At 42.3% G+C, this 23,084-nt stretch overlaps 1 protein-coding gene across 1 annotated transcript in view; it reads left to right on the forward strand.

Moving 5' to 3' along the window:
- ERBB4 (erb-b2 receptor tyrosine kinase 4) overlaps window positions 1-23,084 on the forward strand; it is a 381,166-nt gene that overhangs the window by 271,464 nt on the left and 86,618 nt on the right. Inside the window, exon 21 of the mRNA XM_067298612.1 lies at window positions 9,482-9,667. Within this exon, the coding sequence (XP_067154713.1) occupies window positions 9,482-9,667 (186 nt within the window). The remainder of the gene's footprint in view (window positions 1-9,481; window positions 9,668-23,084) is intronic.

Consider the following 23,084-nt stretch of genomic DNA (forward strand, 5'->3'; position numbering starts at 1 on the left):
TGGATTATAACGTAAATGATTATTTTACTCTATTCATAGAGCTGTCGCATTACAGATTACCAAGAAAATAAGTATTCCCTCTTGCAATATTGCAGGTTGTTTAGGCATTGTTTCCCTATGACTGTCTGTTCTTGACTTCCGTATTTCAATAAGATCTTGTCTTCATGAAAGTGTCTATGTGGCTACAAATACAAATGAATAAATGCAATTGTATTTATTAATTTGATTGTGGCCTTTGCACTGGTAAAAGCTAGCTGGCCATCAATTCATGCCAGTTTGTTTTTGGAATTGCCAGTTCTTGGTGGTTTGGTTCTCCCGGACAGAAGTCGGGTCCTAAATATGACCATGCATTGAAGCTCAGAGGTGGTATTAGATTTGGGGGTTATTGCTGATGTCACAATTTTACCAGCATGAAAAAAGGATTTATCATTATTATATTATATTGTTACCTGTATGTTTATTACCCTAAGAGCAGGACATGCCCAAATCTTGTAAGAGTTTAGGGAGGGCTATGAAACCTTATGTTTGGAGCATACGGCAACTTGGCTGATATAGCAGGTATTCTAGGAGTGCTCTAAACTAGAGGTTGGCAAAACAGTATCCACCTAGATGGGGCATGTTAGGACCATGTCACTGGACATCAAGGATCTCAGTCAAGGTATGGTTCCGCTGCGCTAGGCAAAATACAGGGAACAGTCCTGGCCTCACAAAGCCTACGGTTGGAAGAGGCAAGGCAGTCAAAGGACCCGGGAAGGGTACAGGATGCAAGAGTATGGTTTTTGGTGGTGGCAGTGATTTTCTTTGAAGTGTTTTGGGAAAGAGGTTTTTAATTTAATTAGGAGAGAAGAGTAGGTAAACAAGATGGTAAAAGAAAGAACAAAGAGAGTAGAGAAGAAAAGGGCGGAGGAAAAATTTTTAACAACTGGTGGTGGTAGGGGGTGGGGAATGGCAGGTGGAGTAATGCTGAAGGGAAGAAAATGTTGTGAGCCAGGAAAAGTCTGGCGGCTTTTGATGACTGACTTCATGGTTTACTGATGCCAGCATGGTCAAAAAAATCGAACTGTGAGCCAAACCATCCAATGAAACCTTTTTTGTTTAAATATAATCTTCCCTTTGCAGTACTTGAGTCCTGAGTGTGATGCTGTTATGCAACTGAATACAGATGAGTGAAACATGGAAATGAGTAGTCTATTTCAAATTCTCAGATGAGAGAAATGAACTACCTGCGTTATGGGCAAAATATGTCTTTGATTAAACAGCTCTTAACGTTGATAGTACACTTGATGAAATTAGGTTTCAGTCTGCTGCTGTCCCTTTAAATTGATCCTGAAGGCGAGAAGAGCTTTGAGTATGTGGTTATAAAGTCAAGCTTTTCAGTGATATCAGAAAATTTCAAAGCAACAACCTAAGACTCTTCAAAAGGAGTGAGAACTTGATAGATTTTTTTTTTCTGTATCACTCATTCCTGAGACCTTGCCATCATTCCTCTTAAATCAAAACCCAAAGCAAGAACTCCCTCCTTCTGAAAGGAATCTGCAGCTGAGGCTGAAAATGTTTATAAACTAGTCAGTGGTTGGGTTTCTTTCCCTTCCCATTCACATACTGCTGAAATGATTGCCTTTTTAGGCAGTACACCTTTAAAACTTCAAACATTTTGCTAGTTGTATCAAATAGTAAGACAGGTGAACAACTTTTAACAGGCTATTCTGAAATAATGGTGTGTATCACAAATGGTAAGTAAAACATTTGCCAGAATGCTGTAGTATCATTACACAGAGCTGTGCATACTGTTAAACTACTTAGAGCTGCTCTGTAAGTGGGCATTGCCAGTCTGAAATCCACTGTTACTTCTCTCGAGTGTTTTCAATTGGAAATGTTCACATAAAAATTTTGCTGCTTGTTGAGGTCCTGAACTCTTGGCCATTTATGCATAAAACTAAGCTGAAAGCAGGCTGTATTTTATTTTCTAATCACCAGAATCAAATGTTTTCAGGAAAGGTTCACAGAAAGGCCAATATGAGTTGCCATCTGACTGGATGCTTGAAGAAAAATCTTCATTTAGCTTGTTGTGCACAAAGGACTTTGTTCCTCCAGACTTCAGATTCGTCCTCAGCTGTCTAACGCAGGCTCTGATGAATTGGGAGACTTAATTGGTGCAAAGTCAGTTGGGAGAAGTAAGAAGCATATGGTGTGTGGGTTTTACAAAATGCATCTCCTACTCTTTCAAACATTTAAGCATGTGCTTAACTCTGAGCACTTGAAGAGCCCTATTGGGGTCGGCGTTGTTGCCCATATCCTTAATGTTTGCAGAACAGGGACCACAGTGCTACTTTTTTTTCTCTCTCACAAATATATAGTGAGCTAGACTCACTCTATAAGAGCCTGAAGATACCGATTCCTGCATCAGTAGAGCCTGCCACTTCCTCTAAGGAAGGCACAGAATATTTGATCCAGAGTCTTTAGACATCACTTACAAGAGCAAGAACATCCAAATCCTTGAACTGTGCTAGTTTCAAGTGTTTGGAGGAAAGTGGGGCAACTCTCTTTCTCCACTTGTGTGCATTCGAATTCAATGTCGGCAGCGCAGGCTGTGGCTCTGCAGTGGTGAGTCAGTACGACTGCAGACACTTGCTAGTGTGCAAGTGTGGTGACAAGCAAAGGAGCCTCAGAAGGCACGTCTGCCCCAGGAAACGCAGCAGATTCAAAGACGCTGATGCCATCTCCAGAAAAGGCTGCGCATCCGCATAGCGTAGAGCAGCGCGCCAGCCGGAGACCAGCTGTGCTCCCGCACACTAGATAGCGCGTTGCTGTAGTGTTTCCATCGTGTTTGTAAGGGATGTGCCACAGTGTGTGGTCCCTGCTGTGGGTCTGGATTTGTTTTGCACTCTTAATTTTTATCCTCTGATGCTTTGGGTGTAGGGGTCCACTAGACAGCTGGATTTTCAGACCTTTCTGAGGGAGTGTATTAGATTCACCATTTTAATGGTGTGGCACACTGGTACTCCAGTCAAAATATGCAGCGACTCTGCTCACTGCCGCAGGGATTTCTGGTCAAGCCCCTCATTGGAAACTGAGCTTAAAACCTTGGGAGTGAAAAGCTCAGGTCTCTCAGGCCACAAAGTCCCCAACCACCCCTTCAAAGCCTATGGTCTCTTTTATTGCAAGAGTTTGCCTAGTTTTGAGGAAACACGTCTTATCTGGACACATAGAGTTCATCTTGTCTATCTGTTCACATATAGCCTCCTTAATATGCCTTACTGAAGTAAAGTGAGCATTGGGGGAGTTTCTGGGAGGTGACAGTTCCAGCCAACAGCACTTTTAACTTTCTTAATGTAGCAGGACTTTGTGTTAGAGCTCTGGTTATTTCACACTGTGACAGCCAGGCCTGGTGTTGCCAAACTTGGTATTTCCACACAGAAAAAGCAATTAGTCATGTGAGTGTGAATAAAGGATTTGGAGCTGAATGTGCACTGTTATGCTTCCATGCAACATCCATGCATGGAACTGTACCTACTGTAAGTACTGGTCTGTCTTTTCTGCTTGGAGCATGGATGTGGATTTATAGAAAGATATTTTTCTTCATTTGCTCCTGAGTCCTGCTCCTCCAGGGGGAAATTTAGAGAATTTGCTATAGGCAGCCTATGTGTTGTCCCCGTCTCTCAGGACAGCGCAGTGCCAGAAAGCTATTTCATCCGCTGCTGGACTCATGTGGCCCAAGTTAAAGCATGTAGCTCTGCTGTGCAGTGACCTCAGGGCTGAATCTGCCCTTGCAGTATTCAGGTGCTGTTGACTGTATTACTCAGCAGTAAAATTGGTTATATAAGCTATTGCCAAGTTTCAAATAAGACTTTTGTCTGAAAGCGCCCTGATAAATGTGTCTGCTTCTAATGACTATAGACCAGTTCCTGAAAAAGCAGCTGTGGCAGTTGGTGGTGTTACTGCCCTCCCTCTGTTCGCTATCCCACTGCAAGCCTCTGATATCCCTTGTTGGTCCCTATAGCTGCAGCTCTCATTTCATTTTCAGAAATGGCTGAGACATTTCAACAGCAGCTTTCTGGAGAATATCTGCCTGACTGATGAAGAATTTCAGCCCAAAGGTTGGAAGCATAGCAATGCTGTAAAGCAGTTGGAAACAGCATCCTGCATAGGGAGTACCAGGGAAATTTAATAATGGGTATCATTGTCATATAATAAGTGTAGCCATGTATGTTGTTGGGTGTACATGTTGTGCTGTCACTCAGCTTAAGTTTTTATGCAGACTACATATGGATAAGTCAGTTGTAACCCAGAAGTTTTGTAAGGCCTAGTGGAGTATATCCGCAAGGAGGCTTGCAAGCAAAATGCACTGAAAATATACTGGACTGTAATTGGATCTGCCCTGAGGCAGGTCAGGCATGAGCTTCAGACAGGTTTCTTTGCCTTAGCACTTAGAAGCATTGTAAAATGAATGAAAAAAGCAGTGTATTCACTGTAGCATTTTTTCTGTCACCACAGCACAGTTTGTGCTTGCAGAAAAATGCACACCATAGTAAGAAGTCAGCTTTTAAATGTTTTTATTTGCTCAGTAATGATTAGAAAAAACACGGGGATTTTTTGTGTGGTTTCTTATATTTTGTTTGATTTGGGGTATTTTATGGCAAGAACAGTTAAAAGCTGAAGGGCAGGAAACCAGAGATTTTTCAGACTGTGTCCCCGCTTGCAAACTCTTATCAGGTGCGTGTGTTCATCTGGCTTAGCTGGAGCAGTCAAAGCTCTCTTGGCTCGCGGGTCTGCAACGCGCGCGGGAGTGGGGAACAGCCTCTCGGTCCTACACGGGCTCTAAGGGGGCACTGGAAACGGCACTGGCTACCCGTAAGTGACCCTGTCTCAGCACTCCCTGTTGTATGGCCACAGGCGCTCAGGAAGCTCGGCAGTGAAAGAACAGGCCTTCAGGAGGAGTAGCTTTTCCCCTCTGAAAGGTATTTACATCTGATGCAAGGAAACAACAAATATGTCAAGTGCTGATTTTGTTGTTGGGGGAGTTTTTACAGACAGGAAGGTGAGGTGGTCACGCATCATCCTGGAAAGTGCTGGGCTCCACCAAGGGATAGAGGACTGTTTTAATAGCACAACCTGTTAACAGGACTTAAACCCTCTGTAAAGCAGCTGAGGGAAGGTCTCTTGACTGATGTGTATGTTCATACTTCCTTTAGGGCATGGTTTTGGACTTGGCAGGGGACTGGCTCGCTGTCAGCTCTGCCCAGTTGCAGGACCCACTGGGGTCGCAGGAACTGCCTGTACACCATCTCTAGCACCTTGCAAACAGTCTGGCCAGGGATGCTTGACCACGTGCTAAAGTGTTCCCTGGCATACAGATTCATGGCGGGACGCGTGTGCTGGAGGAGAGTTGTGTCCTGGGACAGTCTGGGTGGAGAATAAATCTTCAACGTGGCCATAGATATGGCATCATTTTACCATTAGTAGCCCATGCAGCTTGTTGAGTGCCCTGGTTTACAAATTAGGTGGTCAGAGAAACAAAGCCAGTATCAAAGTATTCTCTTAAAGGGATCAGTGTGCTGACTAATATTTATGCTCAGTTGTCAATTGTAATTGCTAACAATAACATCTCATGGTAGCGAAGAGGGAAGTTAAATATCACCGTACAAGATGTGCTGCGTCTGTTCCCCCGAGCACTTTCTTCTCACAGTCTTAAGGGCTGGTTTTTCTTCTTCATCAGGGACAGCTGAAAAGAGAATCCTGTCTTAGTTGGATTTGTAGTTAAATTGCAGAAATATCACTGAAATTAAAGCTATTTCAAACATGACTGCCCAGGGTGGATAGATTAAGAAACCATTTTAGCTGGGATTTTCAAAGCCGTCTAAGGAAGGAAGGTGAATCAAGTGACCTGGTGAGGAGTAAGTGGCTAATTGTCTTAGTTGTTTTTGTTGACAGGCGCTTTGAGCCTGGACATAACTATGTGTTGTTTCATTACAGCTACAGGCAGCTCTTGTGAGTTAAATAAGCTCTACTTGTTTTGGCGTGTTGTGGCTAGTCTAATGGGAGGTGCTCAGAGGACTTCTCCTGGCCTGTCAGTCAGAGCCGTACCGATGCGGCTGTGCTGACGGAAGTCTGCCTCGTAGGCTCGGTGAGAGCTTACTGGCTCTTCCAAAATCACCTTTCTTGTTGGGATATGTTCTTGTGTTACTTAACTGCACATGACAGAGGCCTCGGTCTAAGGCGTTAAATTAGCATTGATGCAATTGTTAAACAGAGTTGCAGATATAAATCACAGGAGCTGAGCTTAATGTATCCGGTGGCAATAACTAAGCACCTTCAAAAGGAGTAGAAGAGAGGAACGACCACAACTGCTACCTGTGCCCGAGCCAGCCCTGTGCCTGGCTGCAGCGCACTGCTGTGATAATTATTACCCGAGCAGTGACAGCAGGGTCAACAAGCTCCAGGAAGAGACTTTGTTCGGCTGAGGAGTTCCTCTTGTGGTAAGAGTCCCTGCTCCTGCAGACAGGTGAAGGAGGGTGTTCGGTGTCCAACAGGACCCTTCCAAAACTGCCACGCTCCTGGCATTGCTCAGCCTCTAATATGAGCACATGGTGTCCCAAAAGTTCTGACTCCTGGTGGAAAGACACAGTATCATATCTTAATCTCTCCCCTCCTCCTTTTTATTTCAAACTTCAAAGGATTTTTTTCAGGAGAGAAAGATAAAGTGATCTGGGGCCCAGTTTGCAGCTCTACTCTACACTTCCTGCGTGACAGGATACTAGGCTGTGGTTTTCTCTTCCTCAGTTTCCTCACTATTAAATTAGGATGATAGGTACAATTTTCAAGATCATTCCTGTAATTCTGCCAATTGAGTATAGAGACAAGATCTGCAGATATAAGATACCAAAAGATAAGGGAAGTTACAGAGGCAGGTTTTCAAAGATGCCAATGTCAGACAGCCAACTGCATGAGTTAGGTGCTGCAGAGTGCCTAAATACCATGGAAATTGTGGCTTTAGGGTCTTTTGCGTCCAAACTGATTTTAAAGCGAGGATTGTATTCCTTGGATGCTGAATAGATTTTAAAAATGCTACCAAGTCTTAATGTTTCTGTTGCTGTTTGTCTGTTTTGTCTAATTAGGCTCTAGCAGAACAATCACAATTTCTTTTACTTTGTGTTTGTGCTGTGCTGGATACACATAACCCTGAATTTAGTTTTCCTGTAGATGCTAGTGCAATAAAAATAACAATAATTTTACTAATGAGAACAACTATGTGAAGCCAGGATTCATGCTAAATTAATATCCATTAGGGACTTGGACCTACAATGAAAGTTTTCCTGCTTTTTGTTACGTTGTGTGTCTTGATTCAATACAGAGCAGACCATAATATTTTATTAAAAATATTTTTTTCCAGAACCATTACCCAAATGGAATGGTTCTCATTCTACCTAGTGGAATAATGTATGTTTTCCTGTAATATCAGAATGAGACAAATGACACTGCTTGCTTTCATTATTGTACAGAAGTGTCTTTCCTTTTGACTCAAATAGACTTATAAATGGCATGTAGCTGGAGACTAATGGAGCACATGCTTCAAAGCTTTCCATCTGGGCCCTTGGTGAGCAAAAAGAATATATTGTCCGTGTTCTAATCAGTCCTCATTATCAAGACAAGTAGTCCCACTTTGAGTTCCTGGAGTAACTCTTAACTTTACTTGGAGAAAGAGAGAGCAACAAGTGCTATCCCCAGTGCATCTGCAGGAGAAAAATGAATGGGTAAAAAGAAAAAAGAAAAAAATGAGGCAGAGTAATTTTGTTCTTTGAAACTGGATAATGCACCTGTCAACATGTATTTATTCTGGTGGCCGTCAGTGACATTTTCTAGTGACAGTAGAAAGGAGGCTAAGATTGCTTCAAGGAGACCCCATACATACTTGAGTAAGAGAGAACTATATTAATTTGAACAGGAACAAAACTACTTTAATGAAGATCCCCTATCTCACTTGTTACATTGGAATCTTCCTCAGCTCTCCTTCTGCAGTCATCACATCACATAGCCCTTACTGGTTTATTTATTTAGTTATTTTATTTCTTCCCATACGTGCAGGAAGAAAAAGGAAGGCGCTCTCTTCCCCCTTCCCACTGGAGGCCATCTGCTCTTATTGGGGGGGGGAAAAACCCTGCAATTAGTGTCTTGTACAGCTTTTCATCGTAACGAAGAAAAGGGAAAGAAAGAGAGAGAACTATTATGCAAATACTCTGCAATTTGGTTTCAAATATTCTTTGTACTGTGATGAGCAATTTCCTTTAATACAAACTCAGCCTACTTGCCAGGACTTTTTTTCCCTTAATATAGAGAAGAAAAAAATAGTTTTATGAGTCGAGGTGGGGGGGAGAAGGGGAGATGCTACGTTCCTCTGATGCCAACTTTTTCTCATCCTTTTTTTCCTTCCTTCCCTCCCTCCCTCCCTCTTTTTGCATTATTATAGCTGTTATTCTTTAAGTTGTCAGAACGATGTTGTATAGGTGTTTTGGAGAAGGAGAGAGAGAGACAAAATAGCTTTACAAAGCCCAAGTTTCCCCTCACTTTTCCTTGTTCATTGCCATGAGGAAGTGATCTTTATTGAAATTGGGGACTCAGCTCAGTGAATGAGAGAGAAGAACTTTCTCCCTGCCTTTTTTGAAAGCTATTTACTCATGATGGCAGCTTTACCTGTGAGAACAAATTTGTAAGGCTTTATCAGGAACTGCTGTGGTACTTGGTCCTGCATATCTTGCAACCAGTGGGAGATCTGTAAGACAAGACTTTAGGACTGAATACCTTAGCCAAGATTAAGTCCTTCTGGTGCTTTGTATTGGACAACCAGCTAGTTGAAAATCTCCAAAAGCTTACGATCTGGAAAGGATAGCTAAGTATAGAAGAAAGGTAGGATTATTATCTCCTGTGCAATGGGTGAGAAGTTGAAGCTTGGAAAAATGAAGTGGTTCACCCAAGATCACTTGGGAGAGGACTTTGGAAGACCAGGAGTTGCGCTAGAAGGGCCAAACTTCTAAAGCTGGTAATTTGTGTAGTGCTCTACTTGTGTCAACATCCATGCCTGATGGATTGACCACAAACTGGGAAAATAAATTCAAGAAACTAATTCAGGGAAGTAAAACAAGAAAGAGTTACCTCTTTAAGTACAGTCAACTGTGCCACATTTACATCTTCAGTTCTGTGACTGTAACAAAAAGAGGAATATAAGGCAATGCCGAGTTCCTGATGACAGTCTTCAGTGGAGCTATGCAGATACTCTGACCTGTTGTTTAGGACCATATAACATACGTTACATCAAACCAGATTTTGCCTAGGAGTGCCTAATGCTGGCTCGACAACATGGAAATTTATGGTACATCAGGGGATGCTGATCCACTTTCAATGCTTTATGCGGAACGGGAAATCTATGCATATAGCCCTGAAACACAGTGGGGTAACTGGGTCCCTTCTGTTCCTTTTGTTGTTACAGGAAGCTCTTATCATGGCCAGCATGGACCACCCACACCTGGTGAGACTCCTGGGTGTCTGCTTAAGCCCAACCATTCAGCTAGTCACTCAGCTGATGCCTCACGGCTGCTTGTTGGATTATGTTCATGAACATAAGGATAATATTGGCTCCCAACTTCTGCTGAACTGGTGTGTCCAAATAGCCAAGGTAAGTAGTTCATACTATTCTTTTTCTGATTTTCATAAATAACCAAATGAAATGTCATGCAAAAAAGCGATATGGAAAAATGGTTGCTTCCTTTTCTTCTTTTTCCGAGGATGTTGGGTAGCTTTGAAATATGTGCTATTTTGGCTGTCTAGACTACTCTAGATTACTTGGTAGTATGTACATCAAGTTTTCTTCATGACTGTCTATCCAACTTGGTGCTAACATGGGGTCTTTCAGAAAAAGAGTAGAAGAAGAAGAAGCCCTCTCTGTCACATCTGAAGCTGAGCACAGAATGATTTTTCAGCCTCTCCCACTGCTCTCACTTCAGCGCAGAGTTGGTAGATGCTGGTTTGACTTGACTGTGGTTTTCAGACTTTCTGAATCTGTATTGCCAGCTAAATTCTGATACGCTGTCAATTGTCTGCCCACATGCTGCTGAGAAGATAAATACTTACTTCATGTCACTCCTGTGGGAACCATCACGGTTCTGCTGTATTTAAGACCTGTCACAACAGTCGAGGCTGGAGAGTAATATCGCTTGTCTCTGCGGGATGTACAATCTCAAGGGCTGGATCCTGCTTTGCTTACCATGGCGTAATGCTTTCTGCCTTCCTGGAGATTTTCAGGAGCAAGAGTTAAGCCGTTATAGTTCAGAAACAGACTGCACTTCAGCTGGGGTGGAACAACTGTATAGATCATAAATCCAGCTCTAGTGCACAATGCTTTTTATGTATGTATGTGTTACTCTCAATATTTAGGTTTTGAGTACTATACTTACAGCATGTTATTGATAGCAAGTCACAAACAGTGACAGGATCTGGGAATGCAAAGGGCCATAGCTTATATCCATTTTAAGGGCTGTTTTGTGCTACCAAAATGGTGTACAATGATGTTACTGTGAATGAGAATCTGGAACTCACTTTTTGTTGAGAGCTATTCAGAAGTTATTAATATTTTTAAATTGTTTTGGTTAAAATGAACATCACCCACAAATGTGTACCCTCTTACATTAAATCTGCAGCATTAAGTGAATTTGTTACAACATCCATTAATAAATCTTAATTCAAGTTCTATCATTAAACTTTTAACACTGGAGAGAAACCTGGAGATTCAACAGTTGTTTTCCTGGACAAAATGGCAGCCATCAAGTAAACGTTCATTTCTTTAAAAAACTTAGATATGAAATATTTTCTTACAGAAGTGAAAAACTGAGAAATTTGGCTAGCTTTGAGGTTTTGCTCGAGAGGAGGAGGCATTTCAGGTTTATCATTAATAGGCCTTTTTATCCAGAATCACCTCTGTTGTCAAACCTGACTGAAGATGACAGGAGATGGAATTACCATCATGCTTGGTAGAAGGGTTAGCAGAAAAAAATATTCTGGAGTTAACATTTAAACCTGTCAGAGTTTTAGTGGGGAAAGGAATGAAGTAATTTAGGAGAAAAGAAATACATCAAAATAAACTAAAAAAGGGGAAAAAATGCAAATTCACATTCTGATCTTGCAGCATTTTGCAGATGTATTAGTATCCATGATTTTGCCGTGCTGTGGTGGTGAAGCAGCCACAGTTACGCGGGGTACTGGAATACATTGATGGGGATTGCTTGTATCTGGAGATTTGCATGAGTATATCTAGAATTGTTATCAGAACAAGGAAGGTAGGGGAGAAAATACATGTTCCTCTTTGCGTCCTTTCTCTCGACACAACCTCCTTCCCATCTGTTCTCTGCTCTCTTGATTGATAGTGGCTGCTATTATGTATTTCAAAACATTTACATAGTGCCCTCCATGTAAAGATAATCCACCTTCATTTTCAGTTTGTGCGTACATACTTGTGTCTGTTCTGAAAGCACACAGCCATTGACTCACTGGGCTAACAGCCGTACTTGCTATTGCTCTGAACTTCATGTAGGCAACTGATTTAGCGAAGCAGAGGAGCCCTGATCCGTGGTAAAGTCTTGCAGAACTGGCAGATCTGTGGGAGAGTCTGTAGAAGGCAGGTCATGGTTTTCCCATGGTGATTCTTACCGAGATGTAACTGGTTTGAAAGAGATTCCCATTGCGAATGGTTTCGGCATAATGTGGGGATTGGGTTTAGGTAGGCTCATTTGAAAGTCACTGCCTGCTGGTTTTCTTAGTCGGTGCGTGATGTGGGTTTCTTGGGGAGAGGAGATGAGGCATTATAGGTATCTGTATTCTGAGATGATGGGCAGCCAAGCAGCGCAAAGAAGTGAAATCAGATGTGTAATATTAACTGATGAACTGTCAGGGAGAGAAGGGGAGATTCTTCATCACAAAAGGTAGCCTGTTATTGAGGGGAAGTAGCAAAGTTTAATTAAATTCATCTTCCTCTGTATGACGATAACTGTGAGGTTAATTTTGCCTTGGCCTCACATTACAGCGTGAAACTCGTCCACTTGACTACTCGTGAAGGGGACAGCACTGAGCAAGTGTTTTCTTGAAAAAGTGCAGCACTCGGTACGTATGTCTGACCGATTAGCTCAGGGCCATCACGGTTCGTCTGGACTGTTCTCGCCTGGATTCTTGAAGTGTGGCTCTTTTCCTTCTCTTATTTTTACAGTAGTGATTACCTTAGGGAAGCAGTGCATAGTCACAGGGTGGTCTCCGTTTTGCTACTTTTGCATGCGTATCAATGGTATTTAGTAGGGCGATGGCCTGTTTTAGTTGAAAAGGTCCCCGCAAATCCTGACTACTTGCATGCCATCCTAGTATGTTGTAATCCTGTCGCAGAATTAAACTCCAAAGAGCTGAACTGCTCCTTTAACTCAGGAACTGGATCTTTATTTTCTTCTTACCTTTGAAGAGCTTGAGTGACAGTTGAATGTTGAAACTCTTTCCCATCATGTATGTTTATGCATAGGTGCAGTTTATCTTAATTATTATCTATGAAGCTGTCACTGAAGAGAGGAAAGAAGTAGGGACAGGTGATGGTGTGCACAGTACTTAATGTGTAAGAGTAAAGTGAATGTTGCACAGAATTTTCTGTATTGCATTGCATTTTCTGATGGATACAGGAATACCTCTTTCCTTGCTAGCTCTCAGATTATAACGCTAATTGAGGTTAGAGGAAAATGTTTCGGAAGTGATAGAGAAAATCTTTGCAATCACAAGATGAGGAATCCCCTTATCCCCAAAAGAGGAATAATGGAATAAAGGAATAATAGTTGGAACCTAGCAGCAGGGGAGTGGTAGTACTTGTCTTCCATTCATCTGTCACATTTAACAGTGACTAGGAATCAGCCTGCAGCCTGCAAATAGGAAAGATTCAATTTGCCTGCAAATAGCCAGGTTTCCAGAGGAATCAATGTGGAAGGTGGCTCTTGCATCAAATGCAACTTTTCCACTGTATCGCTGAGGGAAGGGTGCGTGTATCCCATGTACCTGTATGACCACACTCACGTTTCAGGCTCATTCTCAAGCTGCTATAGCTTGAGAATGCCTCTCCACATCTTGCTTTTCTAGACTTTTGGGAATGGATTGTTGTGTCTTTCTGAAGGCTACCAAAAATGTGTTTAGCAATGTAATAAGCGGCAAAAATGTTCAGTGATCTCCTTTCTCTGCTGCCTGAAATAGCATCTGATGCATCTTTCATTAGATAAATCTTTCTACCCTCACCTTTCCACTTTTTTATGGTGAAAATTTTCCCCAGTGAGGACAGGATGGAAGGAATCGGAAATGCCTTGTTTCCAAAGTACAGGATGATTTTTGTGAATCATTTCAAATTAAGTTGCTGCTGCAATATAGTTCTTCCCTGCTGTGCTTTTCTCCATCTGCCAATGTGCGGGCATTTATTTATCGAAGACATTGCTTTGGAGTTCACTTGTTCCAGGCTGTTCATTTCCATATGTCTCTACTTTTGTGCAACGAGATGCAAAAACTAGTTAGGTGCTATGCCTGGTTGCCAACCTGCTTATGGCTCTGGAGAGCTTTTCTGAAGGTTGACTACAGGGTGGTTATTAAGTATTACCTGCTGCCAATTGAAAGAAAGCATGGACGATTTTTCCTTTTGCTTACACAGATTGTGTTGAATTTATTCTGACTAGTATATCATTGGAGGGTAATTGTGTTCTCTTTCCAGAAGCTTTTGGCTTCTTATTTTATGGATGGAAGTTATAAAAATAGAGTAGCCCCCAAGCATTCTGCATAAAGCATGGTTGTTAGCAGCTGTGTCTAAGGAGGTTTTGTCCTTCTGCTTTGCAGATACACAAGGCGTCTCTTTGGGTCTTGCTTGCATGTCTCACTTAGGGATTGAACATTTAACATTTTAGCTCAGAGTTTAACTGAGTTTAGCTCAGTGGGGTTTTTGTGGAGTTTGATGTCCAGCAAAGCAGTAAGCTATCCTCACGTATCAAGATACTTCCTAGAGTGGGAGTAAGAGTGACCAGCTTGGTGGCCTTAGGGCAGAGAAGGATGCAATAACAGTTTGTGAATGTCCATAGTGTTGGCTACCTGAGAAACAGATTGAAAAGCAAATTTTGCAAGAGCTCAGCAGTGTAGATCTAAGCAGGTGAATTATATCCTTGTCACCTAGTGTAGGCTTCTTAAATGTAAACCAGGAGGACTTAAAAAAAAAAAAAAAAAAGTGTTGCAACATTCATATTTCGAGGTGTTTGATATAAGTTCTGTCAGCGACAGCTGCCCAAATACTGGCCATAGCAACTTGGTGGAAGGTTTTTTTATTTGCTGTTTCTTGAATGACAAAATGAATGGGGGTAAAGTCATTCTTGCAGAAACACATTGAAGAAAAAAAACATCTTGAGGTTTCTAGTCAGAAAGTGTTGGTTTCACTCTGCTGCTAGGTAAGGTTAAGTAAAAGGTATCTTTGTTTGAGGCCAGATGCTCTGACTGTTGTTCTAATAGAAAAAATAGCCTGAGTCCTGCTGTGAGCATTACAGTAGGCTTTAATGCTGTGTTAGGCTGTCCCCCGGTCCCTGAGGGTTGTACAGAAATGCATTTTGGCTACTGTAACTTTGCATACAAAACCTGCTAGGTTCAACACAGAAGTTGAACCCAGCCAGGGCCATCTACAGTTTTACCAGTTTTTCTGGTACAATTATGGTTTCATTCAGCTGCTGTTGACTTGCATGAATTTTGCTGAGCAGGGTTTGAATGCAGAGAAATTTGTCCTGCCCCAAAGAAGACAAAGCAAAGGAAGAGTGAGAAGGGAAGCAATCTTCCTAAAGCAAAGCAGCTTGCCTGCAATCACCAAGCACGTGGAAGTCTGCTGGGTCTGAGGCAGTGCCCTGCTCAGCTCCAGCTCGTATCCCCCCTCAGAGGCTGCCAAACCTGTTTTTTTGCATTCTGAACTATAATAATTCCATTCACATCACCTCGGAATAATAATGAGGTAAAGTGTACGTAGGCTGATGCAGTGGAATGTCATGGAAGGAAAATCAAGTACTTTGGGGGATTACTTTTTATACCATTTTCAATATTAAAAGAATTCTCAGATTACCTTAACTAAAGCCCTGCATAGCATCAGTTATCCAGGTATGCAGGAAAACAACATTCGAATACACTCTTGAAAGGGAAAGGGAGAGGAACTTGGGGATTGAATTTTAATGACGCTTATAAAGGGAGGTGCAGATGCATGTCGTCGTGTCTGGTGAGCGTTATTCCAGCACACTTGCAGTCATTGCTATTTTTAAGGATTTTCTGCCAGCAGTGCAGATTTGCAGCTGGGAGTCTATAGGAACCATCAAGCCAAAGGCGCTTTGCAGAGCCTCCCTAGGGCATCTCTCTGCTGCCCTGTTATCTCTCCCTTTTAGCTGGTTCACGTTATGGGCCTCACTGGCCTGCTGCAGTTCTCTTGGCAAAAAGCATAGCCTGTCCCCTGTCTGCTCCTGAAACCTCTTTCCATGCCAGCCTTTTTAGAAAGGCATATTTTATTATTGCCCAGGGCAGTACTTCTCAGCTGGATGTGCATTCATAGGCTATGCGAAATTCAAAGGATCTATGTGATTTATGCAACTGAGAAGCTGACCCAGGAGCTGGAGTAGTGCTCACCTCGCATCTCTAAATTAAACGGATCTCAGCCTGCGCTCCAAACATGCGGAGCGAGGGAAGCTCTAAACAGGGAGGGCCGGAGGCAAATAAGGTCCACTTGGCTGCATTGTAGGAGAGGGCCTTTTTACTCCGCTCCATCAAGACTTCATTGATTAGGAATGACTTGTTAGAGACGGCTTTTGTTATTCTGCCGCAGACAGGGGTGAGAGACGGATAGAAGCTGTGTGAAGTGGGCGGAAACGGAGATGACTGGACAGGTTGGGAAGAGGTGGGGAAAAGTGGCTGTGGTTCAAGGTCTGTCTTTTTCATTAAAGCAGCCTACCTTACAGCCCAGTGACTATTCCACCGCAGAGTGAACAAAGGAGCTTAATGACAGTCATCTATCAGCTGTCCACATTTTAAGCTTCAAGATGTCTCTATTCCCAAAGCTCCTTGCCATGACAAGGCTAATTGTATAATTATAATGCTATACCAACCTCTCCTGACGTGCTCACACTGGCAAGGACCAGGGCTAAGGGCTGTGATAATTATCACTGCAAGCAAGTACATTAGCATGAATGTAGTTTACTAATGGGGCTGCTCTATTAGAAAGTGCGGTGTGTAGAAGAGTAGGATCTAAACCAAGGACTATGAAATTAAAGCCATATTGAAACAGGACTTTAATTATGTGGAGGAGCAAAATCAAAATAGGTGGGGAAAACACCATTTTACTTTCCTGAATCCCTCTGTGCAGTTTTGTGTTTGTATTCATCATGACTATTTTTCATTCTCTCCTGGAAAGCTTGCATGCCTGCAGATGGCAGGTTGAAATTAAGGAACTTTTTCTGGTGTCCCTGGAGAGATCTCATGGAAAGAGGGTGTACCACCAATGCTGAAAGGAAAATTAGCCTGCCCGGCCCATGCCCAAGATCTGTTTCGGTACCCTGCTGGAAGGCACAATGAGTTCCAGCGATTCATATGAACTTGAGAAACCCTTGAAATAAAATTTCAGATGGATCTGTGCAAAAGAACTGTGCATCCATTCTTCAAGCTTCTAAGTGGCAGAAGGGGAAAGATTTCTTTCCTGCTGTGATTACCCGGACTGTCTTGGGCTTTTGTGAGGGCTAAGGAAATTTCTTTTGGTCCTCTCAGATACTAAGATTTTTTTTTTCTTTTGTTAAGAGCAGGGTAGGAAATAAATATTAGGATTTTAGCCATAGTGTCTCATCCTGCATGCTCAGATGAACGTGGGTGTGCTGAGTCCTACAGCTGCTGCTGCTATGCAGAGCCACAGAATCAGAGCCTGCCTGCTCTTCTGTTGACTATTATTTGCTGTGGCTATTTCTGAAAATAATTCTCCAAATAAATCAGGGAATTGGGTCCCATTAAAAATAATTAACTACAACTTTGACTCTATTTCACCAGCACAGTATTCCTCCTTTTCTCACATAGTTACATACATATTTATGGAGAATTTCTTGGTGTTTTCTTCCCTTTCTTACCCAGTCATTTCATCTGGAGCATTGGACAGTATTAAAATAATGTAACTGTTTAATAACTTTCTTTCTCTCTTCTCGTAAATCTAGTATCCCACAGGACAAGTTTTCCATGAAAAGCATTAAAACAAAGGAACACAAAATAAAATTCACCAACTTAAATATTGAGCAAATTTTTTCCTCTCTCTCATTGCTTTCTCTCTCCCTTCTCTCAGACTGACTGTCTACTTGCCAAATTTGCACCCTTTCTCTCTCCATAATTTTGTCCTTTCCTTTCTTTACTTGTGTATTTCCTCTTTCACTGTCGCACTGTTCTTTCAACCTGTTTTCCACTGCTCACTCTTTAGTGCCATCGTCTCTCTCCCTCACTCTCATTCTCTGGCTGCTTGGCTCCCTCTAGCTGGTACCTGCTCAGTGCTCGGACATGAGCACCGGAGCATCACGCCTGCCGCCAGAGTTTCTGCGTTGTCTTCTCTCATTACAGGGTCTGGGGAAGACCTCTTTTTCCTCATTTCCCTTGTAATAATGCATTTGTTTCTGAGGGTTTTAATACTAGCTGATTGATCGGTGCATGAACCATATGTATTGTTTCAGTTTGTGGAGGAGGGATATTTGAATCTGAAAGGTTGTATCAGAGCGACAGAAACAGAAGTGTAAGGCTTATATAAAAATTATAGAGATACCTTTCTCCCAGCTTTGTGCGCTGACCTCTGATTCTCTAAGGCTCTGCTGCATAATAACCTCGGTATCATAGTGTTTGAGTTGTTTATGGTCATTAATATAGTTAACCATCACAGCTTCCTGTGAAGCAGGAATAGTCCCTTATCTCTGTATGACAGAGAAGACTTAAGTGTAGTCATTTGCAATGCGTTAGGCAATTACTGCTTAAATACATCAGCAATTTTTGAAGCGGGGCTTGGAAGATGTGCCTTTTCATACAAGGCTATAAAGTCAGGACCATCCTTGTTTCCTCTGTTTCCAGTCTCTACATTAGTAGTCTGTGTATGTGATGAATCAGTTGACCAAGTTCTCCCATCCTTGAATCCTTGTGGTGGGACTTGAGGAGATGCAGCTTGGGAAGAGGGTGGGAATTGCTCTTCCCTCCCCTCTGTGGTTTTGATCATGCATGCATTGCATGAAAGTACATCTCTCACCATGGTCTTTAAGTTCGCTTTAAAGGAGCATGGCAGCTCTTGCATTTTGTGCGGAAATCCAAGTTTACAACATATTACTGGTGCTCTGCACAGAGCTGCTGAAATAGGCCTTTTAGGAGACAAAGGCAAGAAGACGCATTGAGTATGGATCATCTGGACAAGCATAGGATGTTCTGAGCCTTGTCGGAGGACATTTTTAAGTGTCTGGGAGAATGGGAGATACCTAGGCCTTGAAGGTTGCACTTGAACAACTAAATTCTGCATGGATCCCTTTATACAGTACTCTCGCTATAGTTGAGGTTCATTTCCCCTAAGTTCAGGTGTTGACAAGGTTGCCAGCTACTCAGGGCTAGTCATCAAGTCCTTTCCTCTAGAGGCACCTAAGCTGGGTGAGATGACTCCTCTGACAGTGACACTCTCTCCACTGACCGCAAAGAGAGACTAGAAGACAAGCCTAGATAACCTTGTCGCCTTGAGCTAAGGCCTGAACTACTAATGCAGATGAGGTTGGATTTCTTTTCTGCATGATGCGGTACATCCTGTGTTAGTGAGCTGTGCCCTGCTATACTGCCTAGGGGCCTGCTGACCTGTGGGTGGGGATGGTAATTGTTTTCTGCCTCTCGGTGGCTGGGAGAGATTTATAGTAGGGAGCAGTCACCCTTTCTCCAGTCTTGATCTAGCTCCTTCTGGATTATCTGGGCTTCCCCTTTCCCTCTTCCACAAATTCCAGTGTTCCCAAAAGCACTTCCGTGATTCATGGTTGTTAGAAAAAAGCAGAGACACAGATTTTCAGCCCTTTACAATTCATATCTGCCTTTGCAAAGGCACAGAAATGGGCAGTTTATTGCGCAGAGATAGACAATTTATTGTTTTGTTAAATGGAAGGTGCACTTAGCACTGACATTTATAGGGTCTCAGATATTGGGGACCTGCCGGCTGCCGGCTGCAAAAGCCCCAAAGGCTAGCTTTGCCTTAACATACCAGCATTCTCATCAAGTACACTGAACTAGCGGGAAAGAAAAAAGCCATTACATTTTTCCTAGCAGTCCCCAACAGACTGGCTTGGGAAAGCATTATTGAAAACTACTCCTAAATCAGATTCAAGATATTATAGGAGCACCTACTAGGGTCTGTCAGGATTTCCATTATAAGTCCATATTTTTCAAGTTTATAACTCGACCATAAAATTCTGCTCTGGACTGTGACTTGGCATAAAATGTCTCATCCCAAAGCAATTTTTTTATTATTATTCAAGAAATGGCTATTTTTAAGTTGCTGGAGTTCAGAAACTAAAGCTGGATGCCTTTCTATATCCCCATAAATTAAAATTCTTTTTCTTCTAGTATAATAAAACATTAAAAGAAAGGAATTTATAATGCAACTTATCCTGTTTGGGTAGCTAGAAGAAATGGATGACTGAGGCATTGATGTTTAAAGTTAAGACCTCCCACATTTTTGCCAAGTAGCACAGCATGTGTGTCCCATAAAAGCAGTAACCCGCTCCTAAAGCTACTTTAAGATTCTTCAGGAAACTCTGCAAGATCATTTGCAAAAATGTGTGAGGCCCTAAAGCATGTGCCCATGTTTGAGTAGAGCTTAGCTTTCCCCATAGGCTAGATTTCCAAGTTCTCCTGCGCAATCTAGTGCTTAGTCAAAAATCCAGCAGACTTTTGTAGAAGAAAGAAGACTTGCCCTATGGAAAGGGTAGGAAATGTGCTGCAGAAGCCATCCCAAATGAGGGCTATGGTCACAGAATCACAGAATGGTTGAGGTTGGAAGGGACCTCTGGAGATCATCTAGTCCAACCCGCCTGCTCAAGCAGGGTCACCTAGAGCACTTTGTACAGGATCGCGTCCAGGCGGGTTTTGAATATCTCCAGAGAAGGAGACTCCACAACCTCTCTGGGCAAACTGTGTCCATAAATGTGAGACTGAACCTAGCAGATGCCTATTAACAGCAGAACTACTGACCATGTCACAAATCCAGATGTATCTTAAAAAAACAAAACTCTGCATTCTCCATGTATAACTGCTTGTCTGTCCAAGTGGGAGCGAGAAGTAGCAGTGGAGTGAAGCCTAGTGTCTCCTGTCCTGTTGTGACTTGCTATATCAGAGGCCCATGAAGGAGGTACAGAAGCAGCAATCACTTGATCTGCCTTTATGAAACCTTGCTGAGCTACATCGCTATCCATGAATAGGCCCTGAAGTCAGAAGCTTATGTCTTGGCACTTTGCTAATACATTCCTTCCAACCCAAAATAAAGTTTTACAGGAACGTAGGAGCAGGATATGTCACACAGGAGGTCTGCTGAAAGAAGAGAGTCCCCTGAGGCACACCAGTGAATACAACACGAGCAGTGAACAACGGTCAGTTCAAGAGTTCCTCAATAAACTGGGATAAAAAGGCAGTGTAGCTGGAAGGATATACTTCCTGGGGATGCTGCGTAATCTCTGTGTGGGCTTCTGTGTAGTTCAGAAGACCAAGGTTAGTGTGTTTAATGAAATGTGAGGGGAAGAGGGCAGTTCCAAGTGGCTGCTGATACCACTTCAGCTGCCAGGCCAGCCCTCAAACCTGCAGGGTCATCTGGCAGTCAGGTGTCATTAGTCAATGCTCTCCCCATTTCCCTCTGCCCATCTGTTTCTGTCTAGCCTGTTTGTGCAAATTAGCTCTCAGTATGCAGCAGTTCTCACTGTAGTTCGGTTTTCTTTCTTCATCCTGTGACCTTCTTGCTTCCTCAGAATTTACCCTTGTCTGTGTGCCAGAGTAGCTGGTTGCTGCTTCTATTTTTATTTACTAACTGTTCGTGTTAACAGGCAGATAAACAGAGGGGATCGTATTCCACATGGTGCATGTTTTAAACCTAGAGTCCTGAAAGGCATTAATTAGAGGTGATACAAAATTGGGTTATCTATCCCATGAAAAATCTTGGGCATTACAAAAAACAGATATTGCCCTGAACTGAAGCAGTAGAGGCAGCATTTTGAATAGTTCTAAGTGAAACCATTTTTCCAAGACTTTTAGATTTAGTTCATATAGCATTTCTTTTTTTTTCTTTTTAATTTTAAAACAGAAAAAGTGTTTGAACCAAAAAATCCAGCTGACTCTTTCCTAAATGTTTTTGTTCTGTTGTTTTCAAAATGCTAGTTTGTCAGAATGGTATTTCACACATATAAGGAAAGTCATTTTTAGTGAAAGCAACTTTTTTCCAAAAAATTGTTTTGACCAGCATTTCCTAGGAACCTGTGTTTATAACAAAATGCTACACTGTAATAGGATTTGTTTTTGTATTTAGGTCCAAGTTGCATTACTTGCATTGTGAATTTCTTTATTTAGAGACTTCCTCCTCTACAGCCATGTCTCCCCTGTCAGCACGCAATAAACCAATCCAGGTTGCCTGATAGCATGACCTGTTAGATGGGGAGAAAGAAATGAAACATGAACTATCAAAAGTGAACTACAGAAGGCACTAAGTCAGGGAATTTCTGGCCATTTGGGAATGGAGATAGTTTAAGAGTTAGGAGCCACGGAAGGAGGAGTTTGGCACTGTACGTGGATTGGAACAGTACAGTGCAACACTGTGAAGGACAGAGGACAGTAATTCTACGTTAAGGTTTTGGAGGTGGCACAAATAATCAAGCCTGTGCTGCTGTGGCTTACTGACTCCTTGGGATTGTTGTGTCAACACAGGCTGCAGGCATGCGTGGTGCCGCGCGTCGCGGGTGATGCTGGGACCCCTGTGCATGATCTTCACGTGCACCAGTGCTTCTGTTAGTGAGCAAGCTTGACGTGGATTCCCCCCTACAAGGGCAGAACAACTTTTTTTTGTGTTAGCTGGCGTATTGCTTCCTTACACGCATGTGCATGTTGGTCTTAAAACCACCTTGCAAGTCTGTGACATGAAGCCTCTGTGTCTTGGCCACAAACACTTCCAAACGTTGTGCTTACAGCAGCTTAACTTGGAATCGTCTCGTCATGTGCTTTGCGTTATCATCATTGCACTAATCTGTCACACTTGGGCACCCTTGAAACAGTGCTCTTTTCCCACCATACAGGCCTAGACCTAGCACATGGCTGCTAAGCAGGAAATAGCATTGTCTTAGTAGATGAGGAACTGCAGAGTCGAAGGGCCAGGTGATGTGTCAGGACTGAGGTTGGAGCAGATATCTTTATTTTACCAAATTTAGGGTTCATTTCCTACCCTCTGAGCAGCATTTTCTTTCCATAAGGCATAGATATGGCTTACGTAATACATGAAGAATGAGGATTCAGTGTTTCTGAACTGAAAGGAATGTAGGCAATGTTTTCTGCAGACGTATATTAAATTATTCTTACGCATTTTCTGCTTGGAAGAATTACAGTGTATCAAACTTTGTAATTAAATAAGAACTGGAGTAATAATTTGTACATTCAAAAGCTCATTAAGAAGTAGACCACCTCACATGCTTGAATGTGGCCTGTATGTTCACAGAGCTACATCACAGCTAAGAATCCTATTCCCTAAGTGCAAGTACACACAAAATGAAGAGGCAAATGTATTTTTGACTTTCTAAAAATATATATTTTTAAAGATTAACCCAAATCTGTGAACTCGGAAGAAATTTTGTATCTAGATTTAGCTACAAACTTTGCAGTCCTACATGAAGCTAAGAATAAGTCTAAAATACAGCGGCCAGGTTACTCCCAACAGAAGATGGGTTGTGTCGATATGACTCGATGAAAATCTGACTTTACCTCCTCTGGGTCACAACATAGTGTCCACTTGT

This window comes from Apteryx mantelli, chromosome 6 (assembly GCF_036417845.1).
Source record: "Apteryx mantelli isolate bAptMan1 chromosome 6, bAptMan1.hap1, whole genome shotgun sequence".
Taxonomy (NCBI): Eukaryota; Metazoa; Chordata; class Aves; order Apterygiformes; family Apterygidae; genus Apteryx; species Apteryx mantelli.